At 47.7% G+C, this 25,117-nt stretch overlaps 1 protein-coding gene across 2 annotated transcripts; it reads right to left on the bottom strand.

Annotated features, from left to right (window-relative positions):
- Window positions 1–4,392: 4,392 nt before the first annotated feature.
- rab25b (RAB25, member RAS oncogene family b) lies at window positions 4,393–23,420 on the bottom strand. 2 transcript variants are annotated; one of them, XM_059979924.1, is made up of 6 exons: window positions 23,204–23,420; window positions 13,677–13,872; window positions 11,314–11,507; window positions 9,464–9,544; window positions 9,059–9,163; window positions 4,393–7,599 (listed from the first exon to the last, which is right to left on the bottom strand). In XM_059979924.1, exons 1-6 carry the CDS (start codon window positions 23,241–23,243, stop codon window positions 7,592–7,594), a joined length of 624 nt encoding a protein of 207 aa, XP_059835907.1. In that variant the 5' UTR covers window positions 23,244–23,420; the 3' UTR covers window positions 4,393–7,591. The 2 variants fall into 2 exon arrangements, with proteins under 2 accessions (XP_059835907.1, XP_059835906.1); XM_059979923.1 differs by lacking the exon at window positions 4,393–7,599 and having other exon boundaries at window positions 7,627–9,163; window positions 23,204–23,417.
- Window positions 23,421–25,117: the final 1,697 nt, after the last annotated feature.

Here is a 25,117-nt window from a genome sequence, read left to right as displayed (position 1 = left end):
TGCTCTCAATTGTGCCCCTGTAGAAAGTTTTTAGGATTTGGGGGCCCATACCAAACTTCCTCAAATGTCTGAGGTGAAAGAGGTGCTGTTGTGCCATTTTCACCACACAGCTGGTGTGTACAGACCACATGGTGTCATTGGTGATGTGGATGCTGAGGAATTTGAAGCTGTTTACCCTCTCAACCCCAGATCCATTGATATCAATAGGGGTTAGCCTGTCTCCATTCCTCCTCTAATCCAGAACCAGCTCTTTTGTTTTTGCGACATTGAGGGAGAGGTTGTTTTCTGGACACCACTGTGTCAGAGAGATGACTTCTTCCCTGTAGGCCACCTCGTTATTGCTTGAGATTAGGCCAATCAATGTAGTGTCATCATTAAATTTAATTAGCAGATTGGAGCTGTGGGTGGCCACACAGTCATCGGTATACAGAGAGTAAAGGAAGGGGTTTAGTACACAGCCCTGAGGGGCTCCTGAGTTGAGGGTCAGAGGGTTGGAAGTGAGGGAGCCCACTTACCAGCTGCTGGCAATCTGACAGGAAGTTGCACAAGGCAGGGTGAAGGCCGAGGTCTCTGAGTTTCTTGTCGAGCCTGGAGGGAATTATGGTGTTGAATACTGAACTGTAGTCCAAGAACAGCATTCTCACGTAAGCAACCTTCTTCTCCAGATGTGTAGAGCTGGGGCTATGGCGTCAACTGTCAATCGGTTGTGTCGATAGGGGGTCCAGTTTGGATTGTAGCATGCTCTCTGAACAGCCTCTCGAAGCGTTTGCTTATTATTGAGGTGAAGCCTAAAGGTACACTCAGTGATTCAGGAACAGCTTCATCCCCTCTGCCATCTGATTGCTAAACGGACATTGAACCCATTGACACTACCTCATTTTTAACATATATTATTTCATTCTTGCACAATTTTTAATCTATTCAATACACATACTGAAATCGATTTATTTGTTTATTTATTTATTTATTTTTAGAAACATAGAAACCCTACAGCACAATGCAGGCCCCTCGGCCCACAAAGCTGTGCCGAACATGTCCCTACCTAGGCTTACCCACAGCCCTCTATTTTTCTAAGCTCCGTGAATCCATCCAGGAGTTTCTTAAAAGACCCTATCGTTTCCACCTCCACCAGCATTGCCAGTAGCCCATTCCACACTCTCACCACTCCTGACATCTCCTCTGTACCTACTTCCAAGCACCTTTTAGTTTGCTTTTTCTATATTATGTATTGCATTGCTAAGTTAACAAATTTCATGACACATAATAAACCTGATTCTGATTTTAAAGTGTATTGCAGTAGAATCAAAGGTGCACAGGATCAGATATGCAACATCACAGGAAAACTATAAACAACATCAGCTACGCAAAATTATGCAAAGAGGAACCCGTAGAACAAAAGAGATGTGTCTCCGTTGCAGTGCGCGTGGTGTTGCCACACTGAGTCAGTGTTGTGGTTGTGCTGGCTGGCTGGCCCAACGACCGCATGGTCGAAGGGAAGGAAGTTACAGCTTCTGCCTGATGGGATCTGCAAGAAGATGACCTGGCCTGGATGGTGAGGATCTTGATCATTGATGTAGATACAACCAATAGTGGAGAGCCCGTGGTGTATTGGGTAGAATCCTCTACTGTCTGCAGCTTCTTATGCATTCGAGTTGCTGTAGGATGGAACCAGTCAGGATACTAGTACACTTGTAGGTTTGTTAGAGTGGACAGAAACAAGCTGAATCTCCTTAACCTCCTCAGAAGGTAAATATGCTGGTGTGCCTTCCATGTGGTTGCATCCATGTGCCCAGAACAGGTCATCCAATATCTTAACACCCAGCAATTTAAAGCAGCAACGTAGGCTATTGCACGCTTTCCCTCCCCCTTGCTGAAGTCAGCTCTTAGTTTTACTAACGACAAACTCGAGCCAGAGTTGCCTCACCAATGAATCAAGTGCCCTATCTCACTCTGGTCACCTGACTCATCACCACCTTGTGGTTCATCCAGCAACAGAGCTGTTGTCAGTGAATTTGTAGATGGCATTGGAGATGTGCTCAGCCACACAGTCATGTGTGTGTGTGTGTGTGTGTGAGAGAGTGTGAGAGAGAGAGAGTGTGTGTGTGAGAGTGTGAGAGACAGTGTGTGTGTGAGTGTGTGTGTGTGTGTGAGAGAGAGAGAGAGTGTGTGTGTGAGAGAGAATGTGTGTGTGTGTGTCCTCAACAATCTTCCTCAGCACAGATGCACCACAAGGCTTTGTGCTTAGCTCCCTGCTCTACTCCATGAGACCACAAGACATAGGAGCAGAATTAGACCATTTGGCCCATCGAGTCTGGTCTGCCATTTCATCATGGTTGATTTATTATTCCTCTCAACCCCATTCTCCTGCCTTCTCTCCATAACATTTGGTCCTAGACTCAGCCACTACAGGAGACATCCTCCCTACATCCAGACCTTTCGATATTTAATAGGTTTCAACAAGAGCCCTTCATTCTTCTAAACTCCCTTAAGTACAGGCCCAGAGTCATGAAATGCACCTTATACTTTAACTCTTTCATTCCCAGAAACATTCTCATTAGAACGTTAATTTTTTTTTTGACAAGGCCATTTGGCCAAACAAAGCTAGCCAAACTCATGAACCTCCTCTGGACCCTCTCCAATGCCAGCACATCCTTTCTTAGATGAGGGGCCCAAAACTGCTCACAATACTCAAGTGCATTCTGACCTTTGCCTTATTACACCACAGCATTACATCCTTGCTCTTACATTCTCTTCCTCTCAAGAGGGCTGCTAACACTGCATTTGCCTTCCTTACTAATCTAAATCTTAATCTAAGTAACCTATAGGGAATCTTGCACGAGGACTCCCAAGTTCCTGTGCACCTTTGATTTTTGAATTTTCTCCGATTAGAAAATAGTCTCTGCTTCTAATCCTTCTAAAAGTGCACGACCATACCCTTCCTGACAGTATATTCCATCTGACCCTTCTCCCAATCTATGTCTATCTGCAGACTCCCCGAGTCCTCAACACTAATTGCCCCTCCAGCTAGCCAGCATGGCCACAAAGCCACCATCCAAGTCATTGGCATATAATGTATAATGAACACCACTGGTCACTGCAGCTGACCAAAAAATGCCCTCTTTATTCTCTCTCTTTGACTCCTGCCAATAAACGAATCTTCTAACCGTACTGCTATCTTTCCTATAATACCATGGGCTCTCATCCTGTTAAGCAGCCTCATGTGTGGCACATTGTCAAAAGCCTTCTGAAAATCCAAATAAACAACATCCAATCACTCCCTTTCACCTATCTGGCTTGTTGGTTCCCCAAACAGTTCCAATAGACAAGATTACTCTTTAAAGAAACTATGCTGACTTTGGCCTATTTTATCACGTGCCTCCAAATACCCGGAAACCTCATCCTCACTAACCAACTCCAACATCTTTCTGAATGCTGAAGTCAGGCTAACTGACCTATAATTTCCTTTCTTCTGTCCCCCCAATCCCCCACTTCTTAAGAGTGGAGTGACATTTGCAGTTTGCCAGTCCTCTAGAACCTAAAAAGTTAAAAAAAAACTAAATTAAAACATTTAAAAGTTTAAAAAAACTCAAAGTCTAGTGATTCTTGAATTATCATTACTATTATCTCCACAATCTCTTCAGCTACCTCTTTCAGAACCCTTGAATGTGGTCTAACTGGTCCAGGTGACTTATCTACCTTCAGACCTTTCACCTTCCCAAGCACCTTCTCCTTAGTAATAGCAATAACACTCACTTCTGCCTCCTGACACTCTTGAATTTCTGGCATACCACATAGCGAAGACTGATGCAAAATAGTTCAAAGTGCATTTATCATCAAAATTCATAAATTATACAATCTTGAAATTTGTTTGCTTACAGGCAGTTTCAAATAGTTATTAAGTTCCTCCACCTTTTCTTTATCCTCTAATACTCTGTCTAAAATGTCATTTTCCAGAGGTCAGATATCCACTCTTTATGTATTTGATATGCTCTCATATTGTTGGCTAGCTTCCCTTCAGGTTTCATCTTTTCTCTCACCATGGCATTTTTAGTTGTCTGCTGGTGGTTTTGGTAAGTTTCCCAATCTTCTAACTTCCCTTTGCTCGTGTTATACTTCTGATCATAGGTATTTTAAGCTTGCTGATGACATCACTGTCATTGACCAAATCAAGGGTGGTGACGAATCGGCATAGAGGAGGGAGATTGAAAATCTGGCTGAGTGGTGCCACAACAACAACCTCTCACTCAATGTCAGCAAGACCAAGGAGATTATTTTTTTAATTCATGGAGGTGGACACAAGAGGTCGATGAGCCCATCCTCATTGGGGTATCAGAGGTGAGAGGGTCAGCAATTTTAAATTCCTCAGTGTTAACATTTCAGAAGATCAGTCCATTACAAAGAAAGCATGGCAGCACCTTTATTTTCTTAGAAATTTGCTAAGATTGTACAGAAAATTCTACCAAAGTAATGGATACAACCCAGTCTGTGGGTAAAGCCCTCCCCTCCAATGAGCACATCTACATGGAATGCAGGCACTGGAAAGCAATATCCACCCAAAATCCAGACCATGTTCTCTTCTCACTGCTGCCACCAATAAAGTGCTGCAGGAGCCGCAGGACCCACACCGACTGGTTCAACTTCAGTCACAAGCGTAAAGCAAGTAGAGCAGGAGGCTAAACGCACAGCCTCGTGGTGCTTCTACGCTAAGGGAGGCTGTGGAGGAGATGTTGCTGCCAATCCAAACTGGGGTCTGCAAGTGAGGAAACTAAGGATCCAGTTGCTCAAGGAGGTAATGAGACCCAGGACTTAATGAAGACCATCTTGATGTATGTATCTTTGCTATTCAGATGTTCCAGAATTGAGCGCAGAGCCAATGAAATCTGCTGTTGACTATATTCAAAATGTTAAAGTTCAACAGGCAATTACAGACAGTGAAACTAGTTCATTGTTATCGTTGTTTATAAAGTATAAAACCTGTCAGGAAAGTGAAACTCTCTTGGCCTTTCTCTCTCCTAAAGGACTGGAATGTGAATAAAGACTTCCATATTTCCTGGTTACAGCTTCTATATGGCTCAGTTTTACTCAGCCACAACATCACAGGTACAAGTCACAAAAATAAGTAGTGCAAAATGAGGAAGAGAGAATTTGAGTTCATGGGCTGTCCAGAAATCTGAAATATTGAGTTTGGGTCTTCAGCCTCTTGCACCTCCTCCTTGCTGGTAGTAATGATGGTGTCTTGTGGATGCTGAGGGACTGGAGTGATGGGTGGCACTTTCTTGAGTCACTACCGTTAGATGGCAGTGAGGGTTCTGCCCGAGTAACAGGCTTCAACCTTCTGCAGTCTTTTGTCATCCTGTGGATTGAAGAAGGTTCCATACTATCTGTTTTCCCAATTCTACAGATGCTTGTGTTGACAGGAAAGTATTGGGCAGAGCGACGGCAGATGCAGTTTAATACTGATGAATGTGAGGTGATGCAATTATGGATTTTCATAACAACCAGACATGCACAGTTACTGGGCCTTGAGGAGTACTGAGCAACCTAACCCAGGTGACCTTGAGCCTACGGGATGGAAATATATCATTTGAACTGATGAGGAACACCAAGAGCTTCAAATGCTTCAAAAGAGTGACAACTTTCCAGAGACCAACCATCACAGATGGGGAATAACCAAGGACATGTGGAGATTAGATAGGAACAATGAGGAACACATGGCCAGCATAGACTCCTTTACTTTTTGTATTTGTTAACTGTTCACAGAGGGTCAGGAAAAATTGGATGTGAACACAGATATTCAGTTGTGGAAATTCATGTAAATTCAGTTGAGACAATAAAGGAACTTGTCGGTAAATGCAGATTATCTCTGTGCCTCTCTGATCATTATTACTAAGAGAAATTTTTTTGTAACACATCTTGGACACACACTGTGATGGTAGGGAGTACTGAGGGACAGAGGGACCTTGGTGTACAAGGGTAGGATACACTGAGAACGGTAGGTACTGAGGGACAGAGTTGCCTCGGTGTACAGGTCGAAGGATCCCTGAAGGTGGCAGCACAGATCAGGGGGTAAGAAAGGTGTTCGGGAAACTTGCCTGCATTAGCCACAAGATACAAGAGCAGGGAGGTTATGGTCCAACTTTAGAAACCATTGGGCAGGCCACATCTGGAGCACTGTGTGGAATTCTGGTCACAGGCTCTCGGACGGAGGTGACTGCACTGGAGAGGGTGCAATGGATGTGAACAGAGTTATGAGGAGTAGAGATGGTCAGCAAAGTGTAAAACGCCTCCCCAAAGCTAAGGTGTCTGAGGCCAACAGAAATCTGGGGAAGGAGAACAATGTCAAGAGTGGATGCAAAGAACTTTGGAGTTGGTATCTGGGGCGCAATGTCTGAGTTGGTGGTGGAGGCAGAGACTCTGACAATAGTAAAGTATCTGAACAAGCACTTGAGGCAGAGAAGGAAATTGACTTAGTGCTGGGGATTGGAATTATTGAAGATGGATACTGGAGGGTCAGAATGGATATAGTGAGCCAAAGAGCCTGTTCCTGTGCTGCAGGACTTGAGAACAAACTAAAGAGTCCCTCTAATTCATGAGCTCAGAGTGGGGTAGACACACTCAGCACAGACAACAGCAAGACACACTGGCAGTCAGCAGTTTGACCCTCGGGCACACACAGCTTTTAACTGATCCATTTCACACTGCTGGAGGTATTCCCAAGAGAATGAAATCGAGGTTAAAAGCAAAAGGTCGGGATGGACTGGGATGGACATGTTATTGATCCCAAGATCTTAAAGGGTCAGTGTTTCACATAGATAGGTAGATACTACATTGATCCCAAAGGAGGTTACAGTCTCAGTAGCATTACAAGTGCACAGACATAAATATTAGAAGTAGAAAGAAGAAAAAAATAAGTTACCACAAACAGTCTACCAGAAGGAGGTCATCATTGGATATAGGTTGACTCATTATAAAGCCTAATGGCTAAGGGCAAGAATGACTTCATATAGCACTTTTTGGAGCAGTGCTATTGTCTTAGTCTATAACTAAGATTGCTCCTCCATTCAGCCAAGGTAGAATGCAGAGGGTGCAAAACATCATCCAGAATTGGCAGTGTGTCCTTAGGGTCTTTTGATCTAACATGGCCTCCAGTGTGTGCAGTTTGACTCCTATAACAGAGCCAGCCTTTCTAATGTTTATTGTTGGTGTTGATGCCATTGCCCCAGCACACCACAGCATGGAAGATTGTACTGCCAACAACAGACTGGTAGAACATGTGAAGGAGAGGCCTGCATACTCCAAAGGACCTCAGTCTCCTCAGGAAGTAGAGGTGACCCTAACCCTTCTTGTACACAGCCTTTGTGTTGGTGCCTCACTCAAGTCTGTCATCCCAGTGCACCCCCAGTACTGGTAGGTCCTCACCACATCAACCTCTTCACCATCAACAGTAACAGGGAGCAATGCAAAAGGTCAGGGAGATATGAGTCAAATGACCAGCTTAGATGGGAATGTTGGCCAGCATAAAGCAGTTGAGTCGAAGGGCCATGCTGTATGACTCTGACACTTGCTCACGTCAAGTTCAAGGCAGGCGTGTTCAGATCCCTTGATACAAAAAAAATCACATTTTTTAATTAGAAGAAATTGTTTTTATTCCATTTGCTACACAAAATTTTATTACTACACATATATTAACATACATATATTAATGTTTAAATGACCATCGCCTTAATAGAAAACTAGAAAACCAGACAGTACATCTCACTCTGCACCTCGCATCTGGGATTTTCAGCAGAGCTGGTCCCTTGCACTGTCCCATCACACACTCCCAGGGTCAGACACACAGTGAAGCTCCCTCTACACCGTCCCATCACACACTCCCAGGGTTAGACACAGAGTGAAACTCCCTCTACACCGTCCCACCACACAGTCCCAGGGTCAGACACACAGTGAAGCTCCCTCTACACCATCCCACCACACAGTCCCAGGGTCAGATATACAGTGAAGCTCCCTCTACACCGTCCCATCACACACTCCCAGGGTTAGACACAGAGTGAAACTCCCTCTACACCGTCCCATCACACACTCCCGGGGTCAGACACAGAGTGAAGCTCCCTCCACACCGTCACATCACACACTCCCGGGGTCAGACACAGAGTGAAGCTCCCTCTACACCGTCCCATCACACACTCCCAGGGTTAGACACAGAGTGAAACTCCCTCTACACCGTCCCACCACACAGTCCCAGGGTCAGACACAGAGTGAAACTCCCTCTACACCGTCCCATCACACACTCCCGGGGTCAGACACAGAGTGAAGCTCCCTCTACACCGTCCCATCACACACTCCCGGGGTCAGACACAGAGTGAAACTCCCTCTACACCGTCCCATCACACACTCCCGGGGTCAGACACAGAGTGAAACTCCCTCTACACCGTCCCACCACACAGTCCCAGGGTTAGACACAGAGTGAAACTCCCTCTACACCGTCCCATCACACACTCCCGGGGTCAGACACAGAGTGAAGCTCCCTCTACACCGTCCCATCACACACTCCCAGGGTTAGACACAGAGTGAAACTCCCTCTACACCGTCCCACCACACAGTCCCAGGGTCAGACACACAGTGAAGCTCCCTCTACACCATCCCACCACACAGTCCCAGGGTCAGATATACAGTGAAGCTCCCTCTACACCATCCCATCACACACTCCCAGGGTTAGACACAGAGTGAAACTCCCTCTACACCGTCCCATCACACACTCCCAGGGTCAGACACAGAGTGAAGCTCCCTCTACACCATCACATCACACACTCCCAGGGTCAGACACAGAGTGAAACCCCCTCCACACCGTCCCACCACATGCTTGATATTCTTGAGGAGATCCCAACCAGGAGAGTACTGACAGGTCTGTGGGGTATGGAGACTGTGGGTGGTATAGAGGTGTGGTTAACGGTGTGTGGTGTGGTGAGGGAGTGTGGGTTTAGGGAGGGGAGGGGCGTGGTGTAGTCCTGAGAGTGAGATGAGGGGCAAGTTCAGATATTCTGACAGCAGGGTTTCTTACTCGGGGTCACCATGGCCCCCTCGTTGGAGACGCTGTTGGGGCTGAGGGTGACTGTGGTTCGAGATGCCTGGCTCATCCGTCCCTCAGCCCGGCGACGGAAGATCTCTGCGGGGGAGGCAACGGAAGGTTAGGGCATAGCAAGATCTCACAGCTTGGCCACCCCGACCCACCCAAGCCCCTGACAAGCTCACGAGTGCCACAACTCACGACTTGAGCCAGAAGAGGCCATTCAGCATAACCAGCCGATCTTTGTCACAAGCCCTCCCTCACACTCATTGGCAATTCCACGTTGACCCTCGGCCTTTCAGTTAAGGTGGGTGAAGGGGAAAGAGTAGGCACGGGGTGAGGGGGAGGGAAATGGGTGGGGTTTGAGTGTATGAGGGCTGGTTGTCCAGGTGACCCTACCTGTGATAACAGACTGGAATGCCGGCTCCACATTGGTCGAGTCCAGCGCAGACGTCTCCATGAACAACATCTGGTGTTTCTCTGCCGAGACAAAGCAGCAGCCAATCAGCCGAGTGCCCGGTGGCAGTAGGAAGGTCGGCAGCCAATCATGCACTCAGCCCTGCCTGCCCAAGCTCTGACATCACGGCCAATTCCTCGCCCACCTCTGGATCACTATCGGTGGAGTGAGTGGCCTTTGCTCAACCCTGACCTATGGGAGTTCCTGACCCTCCCCCCAACATGACTCCAACCTATTGGATGTTCCGAACTCTGACCCCTGACCCAAACCCATGGATATTCTTGAGCCCAACCCAAATCCCAGGGCATTCTCTGAAGCTGTAGGTGCTGGGTAACCACATCTGGAATACATCAGATGGGCAGAGTAGCTGTTCAGAGACTCAAGTTCGATCCCGGAGTGTCCTTCCAAAATGGTCATGAAAGCTACCTCATTATTCCTTCTTCCTGCACTATTTATTTCTTTAATGCATGTGTTTTATAGTAACGTGTCCCAGGAAACAACAGATCGTCTCATCTCAGACAGTGACGATCGCTGTGATTCTGAACCCAAGTCAGAGTTCACCAGGAACCACAGGATCAAAAGGGGAGAGACAGGGTGGGGGAGGGAGGTATAGACTGGCCGGGGAGGGGGAGAGAGACCGGCCAGTGAGGGGGAGAGAGAGACTGGCCAGGGAGGGGGAGAGATAGGGTGGGGGGGAGAGACCGGGTTGGGGGGGAGAGACAGGGTGGGAGTATGGGAGAGGGGAAGACTGGTCAGGGAGGGGGAGAGACAGGGTGGGGGGGGGAGGTATAGACTGGCCGGGGAGGGGGAGAGAGACCGGCCAGTGAGGGGGAGAGAGAGACTGGCCAGGGAAGGGGAGAGACAGGGTGGGGGAGGGAGGTATAGACTGGCCGGGGAGGGGGAGAGAGAGACTGGCCAGGGAGGGGGAGAGAGAGACTGGCCAGGGAGGGGGAGAGATAGGGTGGGGGGGAGAGACCGGGTTGGGGGGGAGAGACAGGGTGGGAGTATGGGAGAGGGGAAGACTGGTCAGGGAGGGGGAGAGACAGGGTGGGGGGGGTGGGGAACAGACCGGCCAGGGAGAGGGAGAGACAGGGTGGGGTGGGAGAGAGTGGCCAGGGAGGGATTATTGGGGGGGGGGAGAGAATGGTCAGGGAGAGGGAGAGGCAGATTGGGATTATGGGGGGGGGGGAAGAGACTGGCCAGGGAGGGGGAGAGACAGGGTGGGAGTATGGGGGGTGGGGGGAAAGACTGGTCAGGGAGGGGGAGAGACAGGGTGGGAGTATAGGGGGTGGGGGGAAAGACTGGTCAGGGAGGGGGAGAGACAGGGTGGGGGGGGTGGGGAACAGACCGGCCAGGGAGAGGGAGAGACAGGGTGGGGGGGATGGGAGAGACAGGTGGTGACAGGAGGCCCTCTATTTTATTGTGTGGTTTTTAGGAGTACCCTTTCTGTCCCCGCCAGCCCAAAGGTAGAGTAGTACACTGTAGTGTCAAAGTAATTAAATGGCCAAGTAATCCGCTCTGCCTACCCAGTGTCCATATTCAGCCAGGCCAGCACAGTCAAGTGTTTAGCTGAGAGCCTCTTATGTGTCTCTATCGGATCTGCCTCACCATTACCTCTGGCAGTGCATTCTAGTGACTGCAATTATAAAGCATGTCCTGAACATCTCCTTTAAAATCCCTCCCCCCTCCCACTCACCTAAATGCAGGTACTCTGGTATTTGACATCTCTAGCCTCGGGAAAGGATTGAACTGGTTGCTTGATCTGTGCCTCTCAGTATTTTAGGCCCCTCACCTGCGAAGGTCATAGCCTCATCGATGGGCACAGTGCGGATGTCGGACAAGTCACTCTTGTTGCCCACCAGCATCACCACCAGGTTGTTGTCAGCGTTGTCCAGGAGCTCGGTCAACCACCGCTCCACGTTCTCATACGTCTGGTGCTTGGAGATGTCGTACACCAGCAGGGCCCCTACTGCTCCTCGGTAGTACCTGTAGTGCCCAAAGACGAGAATGATGCAGCGGGTAGAGCCACTGGCTCACAGCACCAGACCTGGGTTTGTTCCCGGCCTCCGGTGTTGTGTGTCTGTGAGTGAAGTGATTCATAGAATCAGCGTGTATATATGACCAATGTGAGTGGCAGTGAGCACGTGGCACAGAGCAAGTGAAGTGATTCATTAAGTCAGCGTGTGGTGTCTGCAAGAGAGAGTAAGAGTGTGGGTTTCCCTGGGTGCTCTGATTCCATCCCACATCCCAAGGACCGTAAGACATAGGAATGGAATTGGCCCATTTGGCCCATCGAGTCTGCTTTGCCATTCAATCATGGCTGATTCCTTTTTCTCATCCTCCGCCCCACTCCCAGCCTTCTCCCTGTAACCTGTGATACCATGTCCAATCAAGAACCTATCAAGCTCTGTTTTAAATACACCCAACAACCTGGCCTCCACAGCTGCATGTGCTGACAAATTCCACAAATTCACCACCCTCTGGTTAGAGAAATTTCTCTGCATCTGTTTTAAATGGATGTTCTTCCACCCTGAGGCTGTGCCCTCTTGTCCTAGACTCCCCCACCATGGGAAACATCCTTTCCACATCTACTCTGTCTAGGCCTTTCAACATTTAAAAGGTTTCAATGACATTCCTCCTCATACTTCAAAATTCCAGTGAGTACAGACCCAGAGCTATCAAATGTTCCTCGTATGATAACTCTTACATTCCCGGAATCATCCTTGTGAATCTCCTCTGGACCCTCTCCAATGCCAGTACATCTTTTCTTAGATGAGGAGCCCAAAATTGTTCACCACACTCAATGTGAGGCCTTTCCAGTGCCTTATAAAGCCTCAGCATCACATTCTTCTTCGTATTCTTGACCTCTTGAAATGAACATTGTATTTGCCTTCCTCGTTACCAACCTGCAAGTTAACCTTTAGGGTGTTCTGCTCAAGGACTCCCAAACCCTTTGCATGTCAGATGTTTGGATTTTCTTCCATTTAGAAAACAGTCTGCAGTCTCCCCATTTCCTCAACACCTTCTGCCCCTCCTCCAATCTTCATATCATCTGCAAATTTGGCAACAAAGCCATCTACTCTATCATCTAAATCATTGATATATTGCATAAAAAGAAGCAGTCCCAACATCAACCCCTGTGGAACACCACTAGTCACTGGCAGCCAACCAGAAAAGGATCCTTTTATTCCCACTCACTGCCTTCTACCAATCAGCCAATGCTCTAACCATGCCATTAATTTTCCTGTAATACCTTGGGCTCTTAACTTGGTGAGCGGCCTCATGTGTGGCATCTTGTCAAAGGCCTCTGAAGGTCCACATATACAACATTCACTATATCCCCCTTATCTATCCTACTTGTAATCTCCTTAAAGAATTCCAACAGGTTCATCAGGCAGGATTTTCCCTGAAGGAAACCATGCTGACTTTGTCCCATCTTGTCCTGTGTCACCAGGTTCTTCACGACTTCATCCTTAACAATTGACTCTAATATCTTCCCAACCACTGAGGTCAGGCTAACTGGTCTATAATTTTCTCTCTGCTGCCTTCCTCCTTTCTTAAAGAGGAAAGACACCTCTTTGTGGAGGGGCAAGGCTGGATGGTGTGGGACCAGGAGGCCTGCACGGGTTAGCAAAATAGAGATCATGCTTAACTACGCCCTCGGAGCGCTCTAGGGTTGTGACACATGAATGGTGAGCAGATCCAGTAGATGGGAGGAGTGTAGAGGGTCCCAGGTAAGAGGCCTGACTGAAATCTTAAAGAAGGTGGGACAGAGGACAAACAGGGACTTGGAATTGGTCAGCAAGCAGGGAACAGGGTGATGAAGGCATAAGAGATTCTGCATATGCTGGAAATCCAGAGTAAAATGCTGGGGTAACTCAACAGGTCAGGCAGCATTATGCAGAGGAATAAACAGTCAACGTTTCAGGCCAAGACCATTCACCAGGACTGGAAACGAAGGGATAGGAAGCCAGAATAAGAAGATGGTGGGAGGGGAAGGATTACAAGCTGGTGAATAGGAAGGTGAGTGGGTGGGTGGGGAAGTGTACGAAAGGAAATGATGTGAGGAGTTGGGAGGTGATTGGTGGAAGAGAGACCAGAAGAAGGAGTGATGGAGGGATGTTATGGTGGCAGAACTCATGGCAGCATACGTACGCGGAGGTAATGGCTCGGTAACGCTCCAGCCCGGCTGTGTCCCAGATCTGTGTCTTCACGGCCACTCCATCCACAGTGACGGTGCGTGTGGAAAACTCCACCCCGATGGTGGTCCTGCTGTCGTGGTTGAACTCGTTGCGGGTGAAGCGAGAGAGTAGGTTGCTCTTCCCCACCCCAGATTCTCCTATCAGCACCACTGGAAATAACAACACGGGTGAGGGTCACCACAGGCAGCCAGCATCAGTCCTCAGTGGGACAGGCACCTGGGTCGATAAAGGGCCCAGATGGACTATACATTGTTAATTTGAAGGCATCTGATAAGGTGCCACAACAGAAGTTAGCACAGTTTTGCAGGTGGTTTAACACATTAGTGTGGATCAGAGATTGCTTGGCAGAGATTACTGAAATACTTCCAGAATTACTGAATTACTGAGAGACTGGAGAGGCAAAAAAAAAGGGCAGTCCTGATGAAGGGTCAACTGTTCACTCTTTTCCATAGATGCTGCCTGGCCTGCTGAGTTCCTCCTGCTTTTTATGTGTGTTGCTTGAATTTAAAGTATCTGCAGATTTTCTCTTGCCTGCCTTTCTGTATATAATGCGTGCAACCTCAGTAAAGCAGCTTTGCGAGAGGCAGCAGAGGATCGTAGATGCGTCCAGCTCCATCACAGACACAACCCTTCCCACCAATTAGGACATCTTCAAAAGGTGGCACCTCAAAAAGGCAGCATCCAGGGCACATCTTCTTGACGTTACTACCACCAGGGAGGAGGTACAAGAGCCTGAGGAGACACACTCAATGGCTTGAAAACAGCTTCCTACTCTTGGCTGTCAGATTTCTGAACAGCTCATGAACCCATGAACACTACTTTGCTATTCTGCTTTTGCACTGTTTACTGTAACTTGTAGTGACTTTTCATGTACTGCTGTCAGAAAAGAATAAACTTCACAAAGTATTTCAGTAATAATAAACATAATAAGTCTGCCATGCATGGTCCCAAGCCTGGCTGAGAGGGGAGGAGGGTTGGGCACGAGGATAGCAACCCCATCCCGTAAAAACCCAGGGCTACAGAAACACCAAAGACCTCATTCCTGGGAGGGGAAGGATCTTCACCTGGGAGACACGTGAAACTGTGTGGTGAAAGCTGAAAGTCTGTGAAAGTTAGCCTTCTGTCATCCAGGATCACTACCAAGATCACCCATGACAGGACTCTGGCGAGCTGCTCTTGGTGGTCTATGCCCCAACTGGAGTGATGGGTTTTAGTAAATATAAACCTACCGTAATTCCAATTCTGAGCATAATCAGAGACCCCACTCAGCCTGGACATTCTCTCTTCTCACCCCTCCCATTGGGCAAAAGAAATAAAAGCTTTAAAGCACGTACCACCAACCAGGCTCAAGCTCAGCTTTTACCCTGGTGTCGTATGACTACTGAATGGCTCCCTGGTACGATGCGATGGACTCTTGACCTCACAGTCTACCTTGTCACAGCCTTGCACCTTATCCTCTGCCTCCATTGCACTTTCTCTGTAACACCATTAGTTTTACCTTGTCCTCCCTCGATGCTCTGTGCAATGCCAATAAAAATGAGAGTTTGTGCAGATGCTGGAAACTTGAACAACACAAAATGCTGGAGGAACTCAGAGGGCCAAGTATCATTTACAGAGGGGAATAGTTTTGGGTGGAAAGTCTCTATCAGTACTGGGGGCAAATACTGGAATAGGAAGGCAGGGAGATAGGAAGGAGTACAAGCTGATAGGTGAGAATGAAAGTGGGTGGGTAGGGATGAAGCAAGAAGCTGGGAGGTGACAGGCAGAAGGGCTGAAAGGAAGAGGAATCTAATTGGAGAGGACAGTGGATCATGGAAGAAAGGAAGGGAGGAGGAGAAGAGAAAGGGAGATTTGGATAACCAGAATGGGAAATGGAAAAAGAGAGCAGGGGGAAGGTGGTAGTGGTTACCAGAAGTTGGAGAAATTAATGTTCATGCCATCAGGTTGGAGGCTACCCATATGAAATGAGTTGTTGCTCCTCCAACCTATATTCTGCTTCATCATGGCAGTAGAGGACATAGTATGCCAGACGTGTTTTTCCACTGTACCTATCTGACAATAATACACCAATTCCAGTTCTGGCTGGGTGTAACGAGTGGGCTGTCACTTGGATCAGTGGTGGCACTCTAATCCTCACCACAAGTACAAATTACAATGATTAATGATCCAAGATGGCGGCGCGACGCAGCTTGCAGTGGCCACTCCGGAGCTGATTATCTGTTATTTGTGAAGTGGGGTGCCGTGCGCAATCATAATCGATTGAAAACAGACGTGGGAGCATGGAGGAACATCGGGAAATCTCCAGGAAGACCTTCTTTGTTGCTGCTGCTGCTGGTGCTGCTGTGAGGTCCGGGTCTCTGCTGGGAAGAACAGGCCCCCAGTCCTCGGGGTCACGTTGCCGGTGGCTGTTGGCGGGGCCGTCTTAATACGCTCAGCAGAGGATGGTGCTCGGAGAAGCTGTGCCGGAGGGGATGGTCAGAGGCTCAGAGGTTCAACGGACTTGGAGTCCACTGCGGTCAGGTCACTGTTGGTGTGCGCTGCATCTGCGAGGCTGGTTTCGACAGAGCTTACATTGTGTGCTGCGTCTGCGAGGCTGAGTCGGGCGGTGCCGTGGAAGTCCATAGTGTGGGTATTCCCTTCTGCTGCCGGCGTGGGATGGCGAGTCTGTCGGGACCCTGGGGACTTGTGGAAACTGTGTGGTGGTTTCTTTTGAACTTATAGTCCTTTAACATCTTTGGACTATTTTTACTGTGCCCATAGTCTGTTTTTTAAAAAAAAATCAATTATGCTATTGTTTGCACTGTTGTAACTCTGTGGTTTTGTGCAGGTCTTGTGGCTTTAGTTTTAAGTCTGGTTTGTCTGGTGGATTTGGAGCACCTTTCTGGGGAACGCGCTAGACGGTAGCACGATATTAATACACAGCAGCCTCTCCGGACTCTGGATTGGGGATTGCCAAATGTTATGTAGATTTTCTGGTGTAGTCTGTTTTGTCATGTGCTTTTGTGATATCGTTCTGGAGCAGCATTATCTCATTTTTTAAACTGCATTGCATCTGTGGTTTCTGAATGACAATAAACTGAATCTGAATCTGAAAGTATTGCTGCTAAATTTGCAAAGGTCAATAGGTAAGAGGAGAAAGGGGATAGAGACAGGTTCAGTGAGAGGGCAATGATCTGGCAAATGGAAAATGATCTGTGGAAAATGTGAAATCTTCCGTTTAACAGAGAAGATAAAGAGGCATATTGTCTCTCCGTGATCAAGGACTAGGGACAGTTCCCTGACTGAACTTTTATTAGAAGGGATGAACAACAGCACGGAGTACAGGTAGGTGGATATATTATGTCCACTTGGGTTTCTGACAGAGTCCCCCATGGTAGGCTGGTCCAGAAGGTTAGAACGCTCATCCAGGGTGAGTGCCTCCTGTTCCTTTTTTATTTAGTTCTAGATTCTAACATCTGCAGTCCTCTGTGTCTTGTGTCTACAAATTTGAATTAGTAAGAGGAGGCAGAGGGTGGTAGGGGAGGGCTTTCAGATCCAGTGGTGTGCTGTGAAGATCGGTATAGGAAGACCCTAGAGTTCAGGTATGTTGAACTCTGATGCTGAGACAGGTTAACAGGGTGGTGAAGATGACATTTGGCTGCTGAATTCCTTGACAGGACCACACTTGGAGTACCATGTGCAGTTCTGGTCGCCCAGCTATACGAAGGATGTCATTAAGCTAGAGAGGGTGCAGAAAAGATTTACGAGGATGTTACCAGGACTGGAGGGCTTGAATTACAAGGAGGGACTGGAGAGACTAGGGCACTTTCCCTGGAGAGAAGGCTGAAGGGTGACCTTATAGAGGTTACAAAATTGTGAGGGGCAATCATAAGGTGGGTAGTCACAGTCTTTTTCCCAGGACCAGGGAATCTAAGACAAGAGGGCACAAGTTGACAGATAGAGGGGAGAAGATTTAAAGGGGACCTGAGGACATGTTCATTATACATACATACATATGGAATGAGCTGCCAGAGGAAGTGTTTGAGGCAGCAGCATTTAAAAGGCACTTGGATAGATGCATGTGCAGGAAAGGTTTAAAGGGATGTGGGCCAAATACAGGCAAATGAGGCAAGCACAGATACCTCCAGTCTCTCCTTGTAATTCAAGCCCTCCAGTCCTGGTAACATCCTCGTAAATCTTTTCTGCACCCTCTCCATCTTAATGACATCCTTTGTAAAGGCACCTTGGACAGCGTGGACAATTTGGACTGTTGGCCTATTTCTCTGTTGTATGAATCTATGAATCTTAATCTATGAAATGCAAAGGGTGATGGATTGTGGAGCTGTGAGGTACAGAGGGATCTGCGCCTAACACACTAAAGGCTGCTGTGCAGAAACATTGGGAACGCCAAGGATGCTGTCGTTAATTGGAAGCTTAGCTGTAGTGTGTTTACACTTCGGTCATATGTAAAATAACAGATTTGTTACCCCACCTTCTTATTCCAGCTTCTTCCCCCTTCCTTTCCAGCTCTGATGAAGGGTATCAGCCCGAAACATCAGCTGTTTATTCCCCTCCCCACATAGCTGCTGCCTGACTTGCTGAGTCCCTCATGTCTTGTGTGTGATGCATCAGATCCCTGGCACCGGGTTAAAGCCTGCTATCCAATCCAGGGCTTCTGAGTTGGGCGGGCTGGGGGTTATATTGATTAACAGATCTTTGAGTGTGGGTTACTGGCTGAGAGCTAATCAATGGATTCAGGAGTTTATAAATAGAACAGATCCCTGTGAGTGGTTTACAGATGGGGTCTAATGTGGGAGTTTGGGGAGTTTATATATAGAATAACCAATCCCAAAGAGTGGATTACAATCTGGGATCTCTATATATATATTAACAGATGCCAGGAGTGGGTTACTGAGTTATAATGATTTGTAATGGTGATACCAAACACTGGGAGGGAATTACTGGCTGATATTGTCAGAAACTTCCTGCAAATTGCAGACCAGAGTGCTGCTGTCTGACACAGGTATGCACTGTGGTGGGTGAGGTGTCCGGTCTGCCTGTGAGCACAGGAGTGGGAACGTCACATTAAAACTACAGAGAGTTAGAGTAATACAGCATGGAAGCAAGCCCTTCCTGCTGAACTCATCCCTACTGATCAAAATTATGAATAGTATGAATTATATGAATTTAAAAAATATGAATTAGTACTATTTGTCAAGATGCTTCTAGAAATAGTGGTTACAGCCCAGTTCATCATGGGTAAAGGGCTCCCCACCTACATGGAGCGCTGTTGCAGGAAACCAGCATCCATCATGAAGGACTCCCATCATCCAGGAAGATGGTACAGGATCCTCAGGACCACACCACCAGGTTCAGGAACAGTTATTACCCCTCAACCAACATGTTCTTGCACTGGGAGGGATAACTTCACTCACCCCATCAGTGAACTGTCCCCACAACCTATGGACTCACTTTCAAGGACTCTTCATTTCAAGTTCTCCATGCTTATTGTTTATTAGTTTTCTCTTTTGTATTTGCCTCGACACCATTGTTGTCTTTTGTACATCTGTTGTTTGTCTGCCTGTTTGGTGTGGTCTTTCATGGATTCTATCACAGATTTATTGAGTATGCTGCAAGAAAATTAATCTCAGCATTGCTTATGCCGACATATATGTACTTAGATAATAAACCTACTTCAAACTTTTAGATTGGACCCATATTCCTCTGAACCTTGCCTATCCACGTCCCTGTCCGAGTCTATTTCAAACATTGTTAATGGGCAGCTCGCTCCACACACTGACCACCATGTAGATGGAGGTGTTGCCCCTCAGGTTCCTTTTAAATCCCAATTTAACCCTGTGCCTTCTAGTTGTTAACCACCCAGCCTTGGGAAAAAACTGAGCATTCACCCTCTCATAATTTCACACCCCTCAGTCTCCTACACTTCAGGAATAAAGTACCAACCTACACGACCTCCCCCAAAAGCTTAGGCCCTTGAATCCAGGAATCACACTTGCAACTCTTCTCTGTACCTTTTCCAGTTTGCTGACAACTCTATACCAGACAACCAAAACCGAACACAATACTCTTGGTGTGTCCACACCCATGTCTTGTACAATTGCAACATAATGTTTTATGAAAGCTACTTTTCCATATGCCTTCTTCACCACCCTACCTCCCTGTGACACACTTTCAGGGAATTATGTATTTGTCCCTCGGTTCTACAATATTGTTCAGGGCTCTGCTGTTCACAGTGAAAGTCCCACCCCGATTTGACTTCTTACCACTCTCTCACCTGACTTGAAAGCCATTTGCCAAACCTGAGCCCACTTACTCAGCGGATCAAGATGAGACCACTCCCGATATATCGTGTTTAGTTCTGGTCACCCAGTTATAGGAAGGATGATAAACTTGAGGGTGTAGAGAAAAAAAAAACTCACAAGGATGTAACTGGAACTGCAGGGCTTGAGTCTTAAGGAGAGAACAGATAGGCTGGGACCTTCAGCCCAAAAGCAGAGGAGGCTGAGGTACAGGAACATTAAGAATATTTAAAATAGACTTGGACAGGTACGTGGATAGGAAAGATGCAGAGGGATATGGGCCTGACCTTGAAGTTTGAAGTAAATTTGTTATCGAAATCATTTGCTGTGATTAATTTTCTCGTGGGCATACTCAATAAATCCATATTAGAATAATAACCACAATAGAATCAATGAAACCTTAGAAGATTCACTTACTTATTTTTAAATTAGAGACACAGCTTCAAGCCACAGCATCCAGTATCCCTTAACACAACACCAATTTATTTAACCTTAACCTTATCATGTGCCAATTTACAATGACCAGTTGACCTATCTGGATCACCTTTGGGCCATGGGGTAAACTGGATGACCACAGAAAACCCATGCATTCTACGGGAGGACATGTGGACTTCTTGCAGGTGATGTTGGTATTAAACTCCAAAGTCCAACACCCTGAGCCGTAATGGCATCAAGTTAACCACTACGCTACCATGGGGCACTTACAGGCCCTTCGGCCCACAATATTGTACTAACCTTATATCCTACTCCAAGATCAAGCTAATGGTTAGCATGGAAGAGTTGGGCTGAAGGGCCTGTTTCACAGCTATGTGACTCTACAACATTGGTGGGATATGTGAAAGAGGGTCTGTAGCCTGCACCAGCACCAAGGCCCAGGTCACACTGGAAGGGCAAGATCTTTCACCAACTCCTGAATCACATATGCTTCATCTCCAGCACTGGCATGAAAAAGGTTTTCAGTTCAACATGGGGGGAGGGTGGGGAGAAGAGATTCGGGAGCGAGCTCAACAACCCTATGGAGACTGACCTAGCAGTAACGAGGTTGGTATGGACCTGCCTGTAAGGTGCAGAGTTTCACCCTGATGAGTGTGAGTTGATGCCCTTTGGGGGGGAGAAGAGATTCAGGAGCGAGCTCAACAACCCTACGGAGACTGACCTAGCAGTAACGAGGCTGGTATGGACCTGCCTGTAAGGTGCAGAGTTTCACCCTGATGAGTGTGAGTTGATGCCCTTTGGGGGGGGGGGGGGGGGGGGGAATTATACAATGAATGAACAACAGGTACTGAGGAACCGAGGTGCCTCGGTGTACAAGTCCACAGATCCTAGAACGTGGCAGAGCAGGTGGACAGGCCAGTGAAGCCAGCAGGTGGGACATTCACCCTTACTCCTGACACTCCCTGTGAGTTGTGATGGGGTTCTGGCTAAAGTGGATGATGGGTTGCAGTTGGGAGATCTGGGATGAACCATGGGAAATGGTCATTCAGCCTAAGGTCATAGAGAGAGCTTTCGCCACAGTGGTCTTCATAAATCAGGGCATTGAATACAGGAGTTGGGACGTGATGTTGACGTTGTGTGAGAAGTTGGGGTATTGTGTACAGTTCTTGTCATTTACCAACAGGGAAGACATCAATAAGGTTGGAAGAATGCAGGGAAATTTTACACGATATACTGGGACCTGAGTTACAGGCAAAGGTTACCACAGGGAGGGCACAATAGGGTAATGTTTTACAGTGCCAGCGAGTGGAGCTCTGTTTCTGCTAATCTGTGCATTTTCTCCATGGATTTCCTCTGGGTCCTCCCTCATTGCAATTACAGGTGCATGGGTTAAGATTAGTAAGTCACGGGCATGCTAAGACTGGCGCTGGAAGCACAGTTGCTGCGAGCTGCCCCCTGCTCATCCTCAGACTGTGTTGGTCGTCGGTGCAAACAATGCAGTTCACTGCATGTTTCAATGTACATGTGACAAATCAAGCTCATCTTCCGTCTTTATCTTTAAGTATTTAAAGTTTTAAATACTGTTTTTAAATAATTTAAAGACTATTTTTAAATACTTTAAAGACTATTCTCTGGAGTGTAGGAGAGTGAGAGGAGATTTGATGGAGGTATACAAAATTATGAGGGGTATAGATGGCGTAAACGCAAGCAGGCTTTTACCCCTGAGGTTAGGTGAGACTAGAATTAGAGGTCATAGGTTTAGGGTGAAAGGTGAACTATTTAAGGGGAGCCTGAGGGAGAACTCCTTTACTCAGAGGGTGCTGTGAACGTGGAATAAACCAGTGGAACTGCAACATTCAAGAGAAGTTCGGATAGGCACATAAACAAGAGGGGTATGAAGGGCTACGGTTTGGGCGCAGGTAAATGGGGCCAAGCAGAAAAACAGGTTGGCACAGACTGGATGGGCCAAAGAGCCAGTTTTTGTGTTGTAGTGATCTATGATCCACTCGCAGCAATTGAGACATCCACCTGGGCTAGACCCATTTGCCCTATCCCCAGACTGTACCCACCTGGAGACTCATTCCACACACCCACCACCCTCAGTACTGTACCAAAAAGTGCCCCTCAGGTCTCCCATAAACCTTTTACTGGTCAGGACTTGGGATCAGGCTCATGTCAGGGATAGTAGAGAGCTGGTTATGGACTGGTTTATGGTTAGTGATTCAAGTTATTGGTTAAAAACATAATTAGAAGTGAAGTGAATGTGATTCAGGTTGGTGGTGAGGGTAAGTGGCGAATGTTGCTGAAGCGTGCTGTTTAGTGTCTGCAGTTATTGGTTAATTTCTGCCGAGTTATCGATTAAAGTGCTAGTTAATGGATATTGGTTATGGTTAGTGCTCTGGATTCAGGTTACGGTGAATTCAAAACGTGAATGGATTAATCGTCTGTGTTAGATCAGGTTTGTAGTGTTCGATTAAAGTGAGCCCTGGGCGGACTGGGCGTTACTGTTTAAAGTGAGCAAATTAAGTTAATCGCAGGGCTATCACAGAAGGTGAGCCCCGGGGTAGAGTTAATGAATTGATCCTGGGACTACCGGGTAAAGAGAGCCCTGGGGTGGGGTTAATAGTTAAACTGGAGCCAAGGAGGTGGGTTAAGTGTTAAGTTGTCCTGGGGTTACCAGGTAAGGTAACATCAAGAGCTCAGCTCCCTCCGCCATGACTTCCTGTTTCCGCTTTCCATCCCTTACCTTTAAACACAAAGCTGTAATCGTCCTCGGCCGAACTCATCCTGCAGCCTCTCGGTGCCGGGACAGTCGCGGCCAGACCCGCCGCCACTTCCTGGTTCAGGCTCCAACTCCGGTCCGACCTGTTCCCGACGCAGGTGGAGCGGGACCGCCCTCGGTCACCTGACTCCGCCCAGGTCCCGCGTCCCACGTCCCCACACCTCGGTCATCTGACCCCGCCCGGCTCCGCTCCCACCTAGCCCAGGTTTGCCCCGCCCCGCCCCGCCCCCTTCGCTCGGCTCTTCTCGGACCCGCCCTCCGCAGAGGGGCTGCGGGCGCGGTACCCGGCTCTTCGGCCCACTGGGACATCGATTCTATCTCCCAGCACATGGTCCACAACCTTCTCTGCCTTGGTGATTCTATTTTAACTTGCACTGCACGTTTTAATATAATTCGGCATTGGTAGTGTTCCGTCCTTGTACAAACTCCACGCACTGGCATTGTGCAGTGCCTCATTACAAGAGAACATTCACTCGGGTGATGGAGAAAGGACCTGAGGAAAATGATTGGGGAGGGAATCTGGGACACACTGCCTGAGGGGGTGGTGGAGGCAAACACCCTCATAACGTTGAACTATCTGGACAGCACTTGACTCGCCCAGGCAGAAAAGAAGGCGGGCCAAAGTGCTGGGAAATGGGTAGGAGTCCACCATATCAGATTAATGCGTGGCCGAGAAGCTGCTGCAGAGGGCAGGGCTTGGTTCTTGGATCATTGGGATCTCTTCTGGGGGAGGTATGACCTGTTCAGAAGTGACGAGTTGCAACTGAACCCGAGGGGGGGCGAATATTCCCGCGGACAAGTTTGTTACAGCTGTTGGGGAGGGTTTCAACTAATTTGGCACTGGAGTGAAGGGACTCAGGATAGGGCGGATAGTCAGACTGCCCAGAAGAGCAGATGACAGGGCAAAATTGCAGCCAGCAGGGTGAGTATCAGTGCATTAGGGATGCAGAGTCAAAAAGGGTAGCAAATACAGTACTCAAAGTGTTGTATCTCAATGCAAGTATAAGAGATAAGGTGGATGGTGCTGTTGCACTGTTGTCAGGTGTGTTGTTTTGGCCAGCACGGAAACGTGGTTGAAGGATGATGGTATTTGGGAGCTGAATGTCCAAGGTTACACATTGGGGGGGGGGGGGGATAGGAAGATAGGCAGGGGGAGTGGAATGGCTCTGCTGGTAAAGAATGGCATCAAATCATTACAGAGATGTGACATACGATCAGAAGATGTTGAATCCTTATGGGTTGAGTTAAGAAACTACAAGTGTAAAATGATCCCTGTGTCCGTCCCTCTCAGCAACAAGCGTTCCCACACAGGTCCAGCAAAGTGCTTTAAAAAGCAGGAATTATTTTGACGGGAGACATTGACTGGAGTACTGCGCAGACACAACAGAAGCGTTCCCGTGCAGGTCCGGCAAAGAGCTTTAAAAACCCAGTCTCTATACAAGGCCATCGTCGGAGTACACAGAAAATCTACAACCCATTACAGGCCCTTCGGCCTTGTTGGGCCGACCATGTAACCTACTCACTGATCCTCCACACATTTATTTTATATTCTGCCTTCAAAGTTGACCTACCGCAATGAACCACCTCACATTTATCTGGGTTGAACTTCATCTGCCTCTTCTCAGCCCAGATCTACATCCTATTGACGTTTCGATGTAACACCCCTATGCAGAACACCTTGTGTTCTTCCCTGTATTTCCCCGAGAACATCTCCTCCCAAGTTCCTGCCTAATAGCATCATATTCCCCCACCCAATTAAATGTTTTCCCAAATTGTCTGCTCCTATCCCTCCCCAGCGCTATGGTGAAGGAGATAGAGTTGTGGTCACTATCTCCAAAATGCTCTCCCACCAAGTGATCTAACACCTGACCAGGCTCA

Source organism: Hypanus sabinus, chromosome 9 (genome assembly GCF_030144855.1).
Source record: "Hypanus sabinus isolate sHypSab1 chromosome 9, sHypSab1.hap1, whole genome shotgun sequence".
Taxonomy (NCBI): domain Eukaryota; kingdom Metazoa; phylum Chordata; class Chondrichthyes; order Myliobatiformes; family Dasyatidae; genus Hypanus; species Hypanus sabinus.
The sequence above is the reverse complement of the archived record's forward strand: the minus strand, read 5'-3'. Positions and strand labels throughout refer to the sequence as shown.

Bases quoted from the DNA above. Each gene is read 5' to 3' on its own strand.
- rab25b (XM_059979923.1), bottom strand. From the start codon at position 23,243: ATGAGTTCGGCCGAGGACGATTACAGCTTTGTGTTTAAAG. The intron at 11,508-13,676 runs GTACGTATGCTG...TGGGCACTACAG, and splicing joins TACCGAGCCATTACCTCCGC to GTACTACCGAGGAGCAGTAG. The intron at 9,545-11,313 runs GTGAGGGGCCTA...TTGTCTCGGCAG, and splicing joins TGAGGCTATGACCTTCGCAG to AGAAACACCAGATGTTGTTC.